The sequence below is a fragment of the Colias croceus genome, chromosome 18, assembly GCF_905220415.1.
Source record: "Colias croceus chromosome 18, ilColCroc2.1".
In the NCBI taxonomy this organism is placed as follows: Eukaryota; Metazoa; Arthropoda; class Insecta; order Lepidoptera; family Pieridae; genus Colias; species Colias croceus.
Window position 1 is genome coordinate 1884769 of NC_059554.1, and position 14072 is coordinate 1898840.

At 32.7% G+C, this 14072-nt stretch overlaps 2 protein-coding genes across 2 annotated transcripts; one reads left to right on the forward strand and one right to left on the reverse strand.

Moving 5' to 3' along the window:
* Window positions 1-1026: 1026 nt before the first annotated feature.
* LOC123699725 lies at window positions 1027-3119 on the forward strand. Its single transcript, XM_045646740.1, has 2 exons — window positions 1027-1427; window positions 2425-3119. The coding sequence occupies exons 1-2, from the start codon at window positions 1038-1040 to the stop codon at window positions 3091-3093; spliced, it is 1059 nt and encodes a 352-aa protein (XP_045502696.1). The 5' UTR covers window positions 1027-1037; the 3' UTR covers window positions 3094-3119.
* Window positions 3120-7665: 4546 nt separating this feature from the next.
* On the reverse strand, window positions 7666-13658 carry LOC123699886 (IQ and AAA domain-containing protein 1-like). The gene is made up of 11 exons (XM_045646935.1): window positions 13449-13658; window positions 12912-13135; window positions 12452-12665; window positions 11915-12140; window positions 11613-11811; window positions 11122-11335; window positions 10513-10819; window positions 9986-10261; window positions 9385-9609; window positions 8880-9007; window positions 7666-7785 (listed from the first exon to the last, which is right to left on the reverse strand). The coding sequence occupies exons 1-11, from the start codon at window positions 13572-13574 to the stop codon at window positions 7666-7668; spliced, it is 2259 nt and encodes a 752-aa protein (XP_045502891.1). The 5' UTR covers window positions 13575-13658.
* Between the last annotated feature and the right edge of the window lie 414 nt (window positions 13659-14072).

The window sequence follows — 14072 nt, forward strand, 5'->3', positions numbered from 1 at the left end:
CTAGGTATAGATAATATAATTAGCTTATGATAAAGATCCCATTTTACAAAAATAAATATAATAAATAGATTATTTTTATAACCAATTTACATTTAAATTCGAACAAAGACCAAGCTCTACATTGATATCTTAAAATTTTGTTAAACATTATTTTTCTTATGATTCGTACATAAGCTCATAGAAAGAGCAAGTACAATGGGGATATCGTAAAATTACTAGAAGCAGCTGTATTATGACAGGGGGATAAAAAGAAAAATAAGGTTGTCCATTACCAGGGGATTATGCGATGTAAGGGTGTCGTGGATTTTATGAGGAAACAGCAAATATAACAGGAAATAAATTTTTGGTTGTTCGGTGCTTTTAATTATTCGTATTGAAGCAGATTGTATGTAGATAGTATTAGGCAGGAATTATAATTAAAACAGGATATTTTGCACGTGGACTTGTGTTTTGCATGTTTATCAACCTGGAATTTATGCAAATATAAAATTATAACAATGTTTAGAATACAATTATAAATAATGCAGCCAGTAATAAGTATCTACAGAATTTTGAATTTAAAATTCATGAATTATTTACATTGTCTTTCTAACACAGACAGACTTTATACTAATAAAATATGTCACAGAAACTAATTTCAAGTACTTGCAAAGCAAAAATATATTTTTTTTCCACCAATTCCCTCTCAAACCAATATTAAATTGTTGTTGATAATATTATTATCACAACCATCGATCCGACCATGAAGTATTGTAATTTGTAAGTACGGTAACGATCAGTCATTCCCGACCCGACGTCATGTAACGCACGTCATGCTGCATTACCGTCTAGGGACGGCAAGGGACGGCATAAATAACGTGCTGTCATGCATGAATGATCGTCTATAATGATTAAAGTGAATGACTATTCGTTGGCAGCTGATTGATGAGCCGTTCTATTTTCGCTCCCGGGCCCCGGCTCCCGCTAGTAATGACTGACATGCACGCATGACCGCTGAGTCATGCAATAGTTCAGTGTGCTCCACGGCAGCGTCGAGGATGGACGTGTGCGAGGATATCGAAGTGAGTCCAGGAGCGAAAGAATTCGATTTGCTACTAATATCCATGTATAGAGACAGTCCAGAATTATGGGATACGAAGGCACAAGCGTACACGGATAAGAACAAACGAAGTATTGCATTGAACAAAATAACAAATGAGTTGAAAAAATACGATACGGAATTCACAGTGGAGAAATTGAAGCGCAAAATAAATACGTTGCGATCAAATTTTAATAGAGAACATACTAAAGTGAAGAGGAGCTTGATGTCTGGGGTGATGGATGAAGTGTACCGACCCAAATTGTGGTATTACAACGAATTTGAATTCATCACCGATGCCAGGGATACAAAGGATACGGAGTGTTCAATGCAGAGGATTTCAGTTTCTGTGAGTATTATGTATACTTGATTGTTTACCCAACACACATTTACTTTACTGTACATTGACGCGGCTAGGCAGCGGCCGATCGCTATGCGACGCGGACGGGAGCAAAAAAACAACAGAACTTCTCTGTTGTCTATGTGTAACGTTAGATCAACTTTGAATAATAATTTATATCAATCAAAATTATCTATATTTAATTTATTAACTATAGGAAGTATTGACTTGGTCTAAGGACTTGGTATTGACTTGTATATAAGTAATATTTTTATTTACATTATATTAGGTACCTACTATTTTTAACAAATCAAAGTATTATAAAATGCTATTATTGTAATAATAATTAATGTTGTAAAGGCTACAGTCACACTACAGTGTTGTGTTTGGTTATCTTATCTTATGGTAAATAAATAAATAAAATCCTCTTTCTTAAAGTTATGTAGGTAACGACTGACGACACAACAACATTTTTCACCTAATTGTGGATGAAAATTAATATTTATTTTAAATATTTTACTGCTAGTTAGAATCCCCAAGGTATTTTTTACGGCCATGCGTGCCGTGACGATCGATAGTTGTAGATTCGTCGCTCGTCTGTTAAAACTACATGATAATTGATATACGGTTGTATTCAATTTGAAGTCTGAAGAGCCTAGCCAATAACAAAGTACCTATGGCATTTTTTTCTGTGGTTATGGGAAATCTGAGGGCTGTGGAATATAACTTATACCAGAACTCGGTATTATTCAAAATTCCTACATAATATGACCTCGGTTGCTGTAGGAATGCATTCAAATATATGACGACATGTAAAGATATAATGTTAGTCATAGAACATCTACCTACTACAATACTATGTTTTATTTATAAGATCTTGTTTACCTGCATTGAGAGTGTGGTAAATTCCATCGATTTTTAGTCTTCGGCAGTTCTACGCCATCCTTTTGATTTGGGACCCAAAATTCTATATTTTTTGATTAACATGTTTGCATTTTTGTTACAGGAAATCGAACACAATTCACCAATAGCTAGTTCAGCAAATAAAATTATCAAGAAACGAAAAACGTACCAAAATGAGGAATCTTTGGCTAATAATTTTTTGAAAACATCAGATGAAGAGATTGATATTATTGCGAAAAGTTGGGCAATTAAACTTAAAAGACTAAATCCTTTGCAACGACGTTTTGCTGAGAAGATTATTAATGATGTTCTTTTCGAAGGAGAAATGGAAACTTTAACGAGAGATGGAGTCATTTTTGTACCAGCTCCTGCAAATCAGGCTATGTCACAGGCAACGTGCATGTCATCATCTTCAATGCAATATCTTAATAGCCAAAGCCCGGGGGAATCGTATGCACAAATTCAGTCTCCTGATAGCCACGACCCAGAGAAAAGCCGGTGTACATCTAGTCCATGTTCTTTGCCAGAAGAGCCATCTGCTTCTAATTCTACCCCGAGTGATACATATGCACAAATTCACCCTGATAACTCTGGCTCTGACGGTTCATGTACATCATCAATTCTCACATGTCATGCTGCGTGTACCTCTAGGGACAGGAGTAAAATTAAAAGACATCACTGTTGTAGTTCAGAAAAGTGTATTGCCAAAAAAAATGTCGTAACAAACCGTGAAATGTATCTACCCTTAAATGTCAAAAAAGAACAAGAATAAAAATAGAAATAACTGTTTTAGTACACAAATGTGGCGAGGCCTTTGTTGAATTTAATTTTTAGTTTTATAGCATTCAAATGTTTTATAAATGAGAAATAGATGTGATTATAATTTACTGTACAGTTTTTGGCTCTGTCTGTTCTTGGTTTGGTCCGCCATTATAATCTTATAATGCAATAAACCATGGTTGCTCGAAAGAAATTACCACAGGACAGATCTGTTACTGAACTAATTACATAAGTAATAGTTTTAAGATATATATCTATTTATGCATTCTTTATGAAAGAGTCACAAAACACAAAAAAAGATTGCAAGTCGTCTTATAGTTTCTTTCAAAGATGAATGAATGGTTAACAACTGAATCGCAGATTCTATTAGGTACCTACAAATACAATTCGACATCACTTTTGTAAGTACATATTATCTAGTGAACCAACCTAACTATAACCTATTTGTATTCAATTGTTACGATGCTATTTAGTCTATTTTAATTAAGTATATCAGAATCTCTAACTGAGGAACAGATATTATTTTGTAGATACATTTGCTGAAGTGCCAAAGCGAAAATCTTATCAACATAAAGGGCATAAATAAAGACGCGTCACGTGTTAATTCGGCAAATATTATCAAATTTGCATTTTCAACCAATTATCAATTATTCAGATTGGTTTGGGAATGTAAGCAAATCAAACACTAGCTGGGGGCTTCCCATCTAAAATTCATGTGTTGCTGGAGCGAAACGCTGGCCAATTCGCCGATTCGAATATACCATAATAGTTGATAGTTTTGGTAAAGATGATGTAGTTGGTCTCGGTAAAATATTATCTTCTGAAACTGAGGGAGAGGTAATTAAATTTATGTGAGGATGAAATTTCAAACTGCTAACATTAAAGGTAAGTAAATATTTATTTGTAAATTAAGGTCCTTACCATAAGATCGACATAACTAAAATAAATAAGAGAGCGCTCCAAAAGTCTTAGGACAGTACATAATATTTTAATTTTCGCACCAAGAATATTTGCATTATTGTTGTAACGCTCGCTCTTTATGATGATTTTTCATAATCAAAATTTTAATACATTTTGCCGATTTCAAGTCTACTGAAGAACCTCACTTTATTCCAGATAGTAGCATCAAATACGACACCCTAACCACGACTACCAGTTCAAAACGTTTAGTGTCTACCGTTCATATAAACAAGGCAGGTTAAACTGCCGGCGAAGGCATAGAATATTCATGCGGTAAACAGTCGCGTCAGTGATTTCACTGCGCCCATTGTAAAGGAAACCTTATTAGATTTGGGTAATTATTTCACCAGGTTCTTTCCACGTGTTTTATATTGTTGATTAGTTTTGTAAGTTCCTAACTAGTTAAGGTTTCCCCTTTTGAAATATGAGGTATTTGTGTATTTTCTATTAGTAGTGGTTAGAGGATACTTTTTGTTAAAAATGGAAATTAATTTAATAATTAAATAAATGGATTGGAATGCAGTTTAATATCTTAAATACAGATGACATTGCTTGTGTTGGTTATGATTTAACCCTTAAATTGATTTCGTCCGTTTTAAAAGACATAGTATTTACACACATGCTGGCGCTGTTATGGCAGACCTAAGCTTCGCTAATCGGTATATTGGGAAGAGACTAGCTATGTCCTTCGCGTACATGCAGGTTTTTTTACCAAAGCCATGTACAGTCGCGAATGGTGACCATTTGAAAATTGCAAAAAACGGATCTCTTGACTCTTTTGATAAAATTGATAATATCTGTAAGTATTTTGGCTATTTTGCTTATAATGTTATATTATTAGTTAGAATACGATTGTAAGTATAGTATTTTGACATAATTTTGACATATTTTACAATATTTGGTATACAAATATTCGTTTATATACGATGTCCCATAAAACGGACGTTGACAACTTGGAGTATATACTAGGGTATTCTTCACATGTCCTATGTAACGGACGTTGCCAATAAGGCCCTCCATTTTCAACGGAATAATTTTGATATATTTTTCTCTATTTTTATTATATTTTACAGGAGCATGACTTGGCAATCAATAAAAAATTCCCTCACTACCTCTGGCGGAAGCTGAAGAGTCTGGCGTTGAGTTGAGATGTCGATTTCGAAGGAAATGTAGACCTACAGGAGTGATTTCACTATGATAACAGTGTCAATCATTTACCCCCAGCACCATACCTTCGGAATTATACGACATATTGATTTGAGACACAATGAAGATTCAAAAAGTCAGAATTTTTACCATCAACAAAATATTATTGCTGCAGAATTACAGCCATTACATGAGGTGTGAGATGAATCTTCCCTACTTCTCAGTAGTTCTTCAGCCACAGCATCATGTTACTTACCAGAAATACCACCCAATGTTTGAAAATTTAAATAATATAATACCTTATAAATTAAAAAACAGGCAGACAATGGATATAATATATGCCAAAGAATCCAAAAAAAGCGATTTAAATTTCCTGTTCGTTTTGGTACTTCAGGCATGGTATACGACTTCTTTGCATACGATGAAGCAAACACATTTCAAACTGTACAATTTAGTGAATGGGAAGAGGACTTTCTTGGTGTATTAGATAAGTTCTCAGGCTATGTAATACTATTTCTATTCCAATTCTTAGCATATTCTTAGGCTGTGATTTTTAGTACTGTCGTTTTTTAAAATCCATTATTTTTAACGATATCGTTAAAGTTTTAACCAACATTTTAAGACAGACGTTTGAAAAGCTTATTCTAGATCCTCCATAATTATAATTTGATAATAATTTTGAATTACAGAGTTGAAAATGTGCATTGTAGTCATGTACCACGGTTGCAGGAATAATGTACAATGTCCGTTATATGTGACGGTTCGAACATGTACATATAATTGGCAATGTCCGTTTTATGTGACATAGTGAAAACAACAGAAAAAATTAAAATTTTTAATTTTTTTTTTCATTTTCCTCTTTTCTATCCTAATTCCAATACGTCCTCCAAATTTGGACATTATAAACACAAGTTATCTAGGGGTGACAATTTAAGGGTTAAATCAATATTGAAAACATAATTCGAAAAAATAAATGCCTACTAATATTTATCATAGAATATGGATCGAATAAAAAACCATAAGAGCTAAGAAATGCTTGTTTTATCCCGCCAAAAACATCTCAAATGTTTCCTTACAGTATCGGATATGCAAAAACTGGGCAAGATTTTTTCCCAAGATTGCACGGCTGTAAGGAACTGCTTATTCACAAAGAGTGCTAACAACTAACAAACTCGGATTCTTCGCTTGTTAAAGGTTGTTAGCGCTCCCTTTGATGCCTTTGTGCAGTTTTCCCGCGAAAAACATCGAGTTTCAGAAGTTGCTGTTTTTCTTTAAGCTGTTATTATTGTAATGACATTGAAGGCTACGCCTCAAATGCAGCGTATCAGATGAACTGAAGATTTTAAAGCACTAGTAACGTTAGCTACTTTTAAGTATTCTATCGCACTAGTTACTGTTCCGTACAAGTTTAAATAGATTGATTAAAAATTCTATTTTTAGAAATTACTGAGATTTTAACGGATTTTAAACACGCTTTATTCTTTATATACTGTCTTTAATATTTACGTAATATATACTGTCTATAATAGCTTATCCAAATGTGATGTAAATTCGGATAAGTATGGCAATTGCCCTCGTTAGAAAATTTGCTCGTACAATTTTTTGGGTTTCCTAAATTTACTTGACCATTTAACGCGTTAAATATAATTTGAATTGATGCGTTTTGGATAATATATTTACTACTGTCACGATTCTTCTAATAATAAGAATGGAAAATAAATCTTCATGACCTATAATATTATGCAAATTAAAACTTATTTTTCTCTAACGAATGCAAAACATCAGAGAACGTTACAGAATTCTAATCAAGGCCAAATGGACTTCAAATTTTCTTTTGAAAATCACAAAAATGTTCGTGTGAACTTTACCAGGTGCGGACTTAGCTTACATTTTTGCTCCAAGGATTTGCTCGATAGTAATGCAACTTTCATGAGATGTTTTTTGCGGTTTTACCTGAAATAAGTGCTACAGAATAAGCGCGAAAAGATTTTAAGGGATTCATTTTCCTGAGAACGTGTTTTGGTTAGTTTCAGTGGGTTATGGAGCGAAAAATATTAATTTAGTTTACGTTATGTAGGCCAAGCTGTTTCGTCGTTTGGGTAGTTTGAACTTGTTTACGTGCAATATAGTTTGTTTGGATTTAAAATGGAGGTAGTGCGTGTATGAATGTGCTAGTTTCAGAGCTACGTGAGATATTTCTTTTGTATCAGGAATTATTATTAACATTTTTTGATATGAATAGATATAATTCAAATTCAAATTTTATTATGATTATGACGTTATTTAAATCTGCAGGAAATGGAGCGAAAATAAATCAATAACATTATAATTTTATTTAAAAAATAAAACACAACATAATAATAATTAAAGTTTAAATAACACACTGATACATATTTTTATTTTACGATACCTAAATAAAAATAGCTTATAATATTGACAAATTCGTTTTATTTATAGTTTATTTAGTAGCAGCAGCTCTCTCTTCATTCTCTTGTTCCAACTCTTGTAACTTTTGCAGCATCCGTAGTCTTCTTCTCTCCATCGGTGTCTTCAACCACCAAGCATTTGCTGCTGCATCCTGGAACATATTATAAAGGAAGTTGGATTAATTATCTTATTTATAAACTATAGTAATTGATTTCATGCTTTAAATAAGTAGCAGGAGTAAGAATAATATTGAGATTGAACCTGACAAAACACTTAACACACCTGTATAATATTTGAAAGTTGGTAATAAATAAAATAATATTGTGAAGATTACATAATATGTCTGTGTTTTTTTCAAATGTATATTTTTGCGTAAGTAGTTAATAGTTTAGTTCTGAAGAAGGCAGTCTATGAGCAGAGTTTTCCTGAATTCGACCCCCTGAATGAAGCACAATAGATAAAGCTATTATTAATTTATGATTACGCACTATTTCTACATCACCAGTATAAGTTACTAGCTTTCCGCCCGCGGCTTCGTTCGTGTTTTCAAAGAAAAACCCGCATACGCATAGTTCCCTTTCCCGTGGGATTTCTGGGATAAAAACTGTGTGTTAATCCAAGTTACCTTCTATATGTGTACTAGATTTCATTTTAATCGGTTCATTTTTATTTTATTTTATTTATTATAGAATTTCCAACAAAGGACACAGTTCACGTTTATTACATCTTATTAAAATACATAATCTACTGTACCTTTAATTACAGGAAATTACAGCGTTCAATTTTCATTACAATTTAATTACAATTTGTCATTTTATTAAAAAATATTAGGTATATAACATAATTAAAGAGCCATTATATAAATCAAACAAGCATTACCTACTATTGCAGATTTTACATTCATATGTAAATTTGCTGAAAAATAATATACTTAATATAAATTTAAATTAATTTTTTTTTATATATAATAATAATTTTAAATTTTAATGTAATAATATTTTAAATGTCAAAGTGCTTGAATATTCCAATTAAATTCATTACAATTCATTCAAACTCCAGACATAAAATACATTTAATAAGAAGACAATAACAAAACATTTCTATCACTCATTAAGGACTCTGAGGATCAACGATTTAAACGGTTCAGGAGTATTTGCGTGAAAGAGTAACAAACAAACACATACACATCCTCACAAACTTTCGCATTTATAATATTAGTTCGATAGTATTAATAAAAGTATCGACTTGTTCTGCATAAACTGGCTCCCGGGCGCTCAACTGGACAGCTACTTCTTGCGCTGTAAGCGCTCTGACGCGTAACTGTAGACGCCTTTTTGTGGTGAGAACAGCATCCAGGGCTGATAGTAGGGTACCTGTGGATAGCAGAAAGCAGGTGTGCAATATTAGCTGTAGAGAAAATAAGAAGAGATATTGTTTGCTTTAGTTCCAAATAGGTTTGGCCGATTTTGTCGAATAGAATATTAATTATTTAAGTGGTATTTTGGTAACTAGAATATTTTTTTAAGATAAGATCTTCATAAATTTAATAATGTATGTATTATGTAGTTATAATTAAGAATTAATAATTGTGATACTATTCACGTGTGATATTTTTACATATACAAGACAATAGTAATTTGAAATTAACGTTTATGTTACAGTAAAAGTTATTTCCAGTTTTTCGGTTTTATTCCAACCACATGTATTTAAATAAAATAACGGAATAAAATATTCAAACATCAAAGATTACCAATAGTATACGAGTCGGATACTCTAGATAAGCACGATATATCTAATCTGGGAGATAGCGCGCCCGCTCTGTGCAGTTTTGTGCGCCACATAAGAGATATGCTGCCGTAATCAGCTTTGGGGATCTGAATAACTTTAGCATAGCATTGGAATAGCAGCTTTTGTTCCGCTTCCCATGGTGTGCGGGATGTGCCGATGAATAATACGCGATCTTCTGGGCAGATACCTGGATGGACATTTATTTATAAGATATATTATACCCTATAGGGTTGACTTACTATAATAATGGTAAATAGTTACTGCATGAAATGATGTTTGATTGTATACTTTATTAAATTTATAAAAAGGACATCTCATTAAATAAATAATAAATTAATTTCTAGCGTTTCTTAATAATTGTAAATAGAAACAATAAAAGAAACAGTCAACGATTAATTACATTGTTTATAGAAGATTAAAAAAATTCAGTAAGTTTATGAATAAGAATATAAACATCCGCATTGGAAAGGGTAATAGGACGGAATAATTGCATTTTTTGAATATCGGTACTTTTTGATTTCATAAATTTTACATTAAAAAAATCATTAAGGACAACAACTAACCTTTTATAATTTTCACTAGATCTTTCTTCAATCTTTTCGGGTCAGTTTTATCCGTTTTAGGTATTTTCTTAACAAAAGGTTTTTCAGCTTCATCCATCCATATAACAGATGGTTGTAACAGTCTTGATACTTTCATAACTAAATGTATCAACATTATTAGTCCTGATTTTCCTGGATATTTTCCCACTATGTTTGCTGGTGTTAAATCAAATAACATAGCACCGGTTTCACTACAAATAGCGTTGACAAGCATCTTCTTACCGCTTCCAGATGGACCTTAAATCCAGTAAATGAATTAATAATTATTATGATCAATAATGCACTAAAAGTTTTTTTTCATACTTTTTGCTCGATAAAATTTAGAAATTTCGATTTGTAAATCTAATAATCTTGATCTATATAATATTTCAATTAAATTTCAAAATCAGGTTTATTGGAGGATCAGTCAAAATCGACAAAAAATAATTCTAAAATATAAATAATTTTCGAACAGTATTTGTATATTAAGTATAGTTTACAATATTTACCTGAAATCAAAATAGACCTAACTATAGGCGCATGCGTTCTAACATATTCAGAACCAAGCGGCAGAATACAATATTCTTTAACCAATTGCCGTATATCTCCCAAAGACGGTGACGGTTCCCTTCCCTCGCACCTCCACTGAGCTCCAACAAAGTTCTTTTCACCAATATAATCATTAATTATACTAACAAAAGGATGAGGACGGATAATGCCATTAGTGACTAATTCCTCAAATAAAGACTCTGTTGTCCTGTCAGGCGTTAGGTCTTTCTCTTTCTTTTTCTTACTCTTCTTTCCTCCGCGTCGTACCTGAAATGATCATTAAATTTTATGATAACATTAATATAGTCAATTGTTTATAATCACTTTTAAATACATTGGAAAGTGAAATTGTAAAGTTAAAACAAGAGCGTGTGTGCCAACTGCCAAGTGACAAAAGTGAAACTTCTTTGATTCAAATATACCAAAATCGTCACCTTACTCCATGACGTGACTGTATTGCTATGACGCGACCTTAAAATTTTACTCTCAACGCGTTCCACTCCAATAAGAATATTTTCTAATTGTACAACTTGTTGTACAGATACAATTTATTTAAATTTAGACTTCACCTTTTTTTGCGGCTTTTTAGACTTCTTTCCTTTATGAGCTCTATCCCTATCAAAAGCAGCTTGCAATAGATCAAGTTCAGTTCTCATCAATTCATCAACTGTGTTTCTTATTTCTTGTTCGATTTTAGCCATTTTTTCACGTTCTATCATTTCAGTATCATATTTTTCATGAAGATCATCATCGTCGTCTCTATATTTCCATATATCTTCATATCTACAAGGTAAGTTGTTCGTTGTTTTTAGCAAATATTACAAATCAATTAAGCATTACTAGTATTACGGTGCATTTACATCATAAGAGTGAATGCTCATTCAATAAGTCAAATCTTTTTAGTGTAAAGAGGCGTAGAGCATGCTCTAAGTCTAGCTCTATGTTCGTTTGATTTAAATAAACCGGTATAATGTGAAGTGGCAATGAAAAGCGTGTTTATTAAGATTTTAAAGGTTTTCGTGACTGTGAATTATATTAAATACTATAACAATATACTCACTCTTCATTGGTATTTATTATTTCTTGCAGAAATGACGAGGCTGTGCATTTAAATGTATAAAGATCTTCCACTTCGTCTTTGTCTTTGTTTTTATTTTCATCAGTCTTGTTGCTTTTCTTCTCTTTACTGTCCTTGCTTTTTTTAGAATCCTTAGAAGATATCGGTGATAGCTTACTTAATTCACTGTCAACACCCGTCCCTTTGGAAAAATACTTCATTTTAAAAATCGTGTTTATAGTTGATTTGTCTCTCTATACTTTAGTTTCTAATTATTATAACATTAAATTTTGAAATGTATTTACCTTGTCTGCTAAACATTGCACGACTACCACCAGCGTCTTCGGAAGGAAATTCTGGCAATCGAGTTGTTCTTTCATAATATTCTGTTATCCAACGCCTTAGTTCATCGCTGATTCGCTCAGTTATTTTAGCCTCATGTTTTGCTAGAAGCCTATCTTCGATTGCGTTTAGTGCATCTTGATATTCTTTTTCGTTTTGTTGTTGCAATTGACGGCGTGTTTGTTTCACCTAAAATAAGTGTTATTTTTTCTATGTAATGTATTAAATGCCAATGTTTTATTTCTCCGCAATTTAATGATCAAAAACTTATTTATAGAAAGAAAATACATGCACGAGATAAGTGTTATTTTAGTGCAGAGCACTTTTGTAAGCTACATAACTGTACAGTACATTTGTAATTAATTATGGATTGTCATAAAATTAATAATATTCTCAAATAATTTTTTTAGCTTCAAGTCGTTTATGCAAATATAATTGAGCTGATAAACAATAATATAGGCACATTATTAAATTACTTGAAAAATAATACAAGGCAATACCTCTTCGGCTTTTTTTATCTCTTTAGATTCCACATATGGAAGCATTTCCATGCCAATAAGAAGCTGTTCCTGTAACTTTCTCTTTTTAGTGGCTCGTCTAGCAATGAACCCTCTCCACACCCTCTGAATAGCAGTGGCTGCTGTGGAGGACATTTCACCTCTCTGATCCCTGCCTTTCTCTTTTAGGAGACGAATTTCTTTCATGAATTGGCCTCTGTAATGTTTTCATTCCAATAAATATATTTTATTCGTTAGTAAGATATCGAAAAATCGTATTTATGGAAATACAAATTGTAACATTTAAAAGTAATGGTAAGCATAAAGTTCGTCAATCCTTTTGTGACTTTTAAATACTTAACATCTGTTATTAATTTCTTACACAGTTTTACTTTGATATTAATTATTTAGAAAGATAAACGAAATGTTTCTGAAAATATTAAAATTTTATTAACAAACTCACCTTAGTCGTCCTTGCCTTGCTCTTTCATGACTCTGTATAATGATAACAGCTTGTTGTTCAGTGAGGACTAATGGTCTAGGCTTAGCTGGTTCATGTCCCAGCTTCCTTAGGACTTCTGTGATGAACTGGCGTCGATCGTCGACCTCTTGCTGTCTTTCTCTGACGAAGTATTGCGGGACGCATGGTTCTGCTTCTAGAGGTGTGACGTTGAGCCTCCGTAGTGCCTGAAAGAAGAATTGTATTCCATTCTAATTCTCTTATTAATTATTATTTTATGGCACTGAACTAAAATTCTACGCTATCTGGTTCCAAATTAAATAACATTGATTATCTAATAGTTAATAAGAATTTATATTTGTAAAAACATGATGTATATAACAGCACTATGGTATTAAAAATATGCACGATTCATCAATATTTTCCAGTTTTCAAAATCAATCCCTCTACACTCTCCACTCCATAATGCGACGGGTACCATCAGTTTTTCATAATTATTTGAGCATGTTCAATTTAGCACCATAATACAATGATTTTTACCTCATCATCATCATACGTATAGTCCGACAGATTGAGCTCGACCCAGTCATGCTTTATTTCCAGCAGCCTTCCTAAACACGCTTCAAGTAACCTTTTCACAATCAAGCGCTTCTGTGGCTGCACCATTTGGTCGTACACCGTATCCAATCTTTCTATTAAGATGGTGTATCTGACCCGAAGTTCTGATAGCAATGGATAGAACGTTGATTTCTCAGCGGATCCAGCTTCGAACACCGCTTCATCCGCTTGAGTAGATTCTCCTATCAATTCGGATGTTTCGCAAATTAATGCGTTGTAGGTTTTTGATGACATTTTAGTTACTGTTTTCTTCGCTGATGAATGCTGCACTATACCTGCGGGCCGACTCCGCCACTGACTTTAGACGATAGTCAATTATTGAAATAGGAGCCTGATATAAGACAAGGCTTTATCCTGAAGGACTACGGTATACATACATTCTTTTGTTAACAAATGTACTGTATTTATTACTACGCTTTTATTAGCTTCACTTATATGTTTGTATGTAAACGACTCCCTTAGTTTCGATTTGACCCACTTTAAACGGATAGATTTAATTTGCACTTTGTACACTTATCAAGGATCGGTGACAGTACTATAATTTCA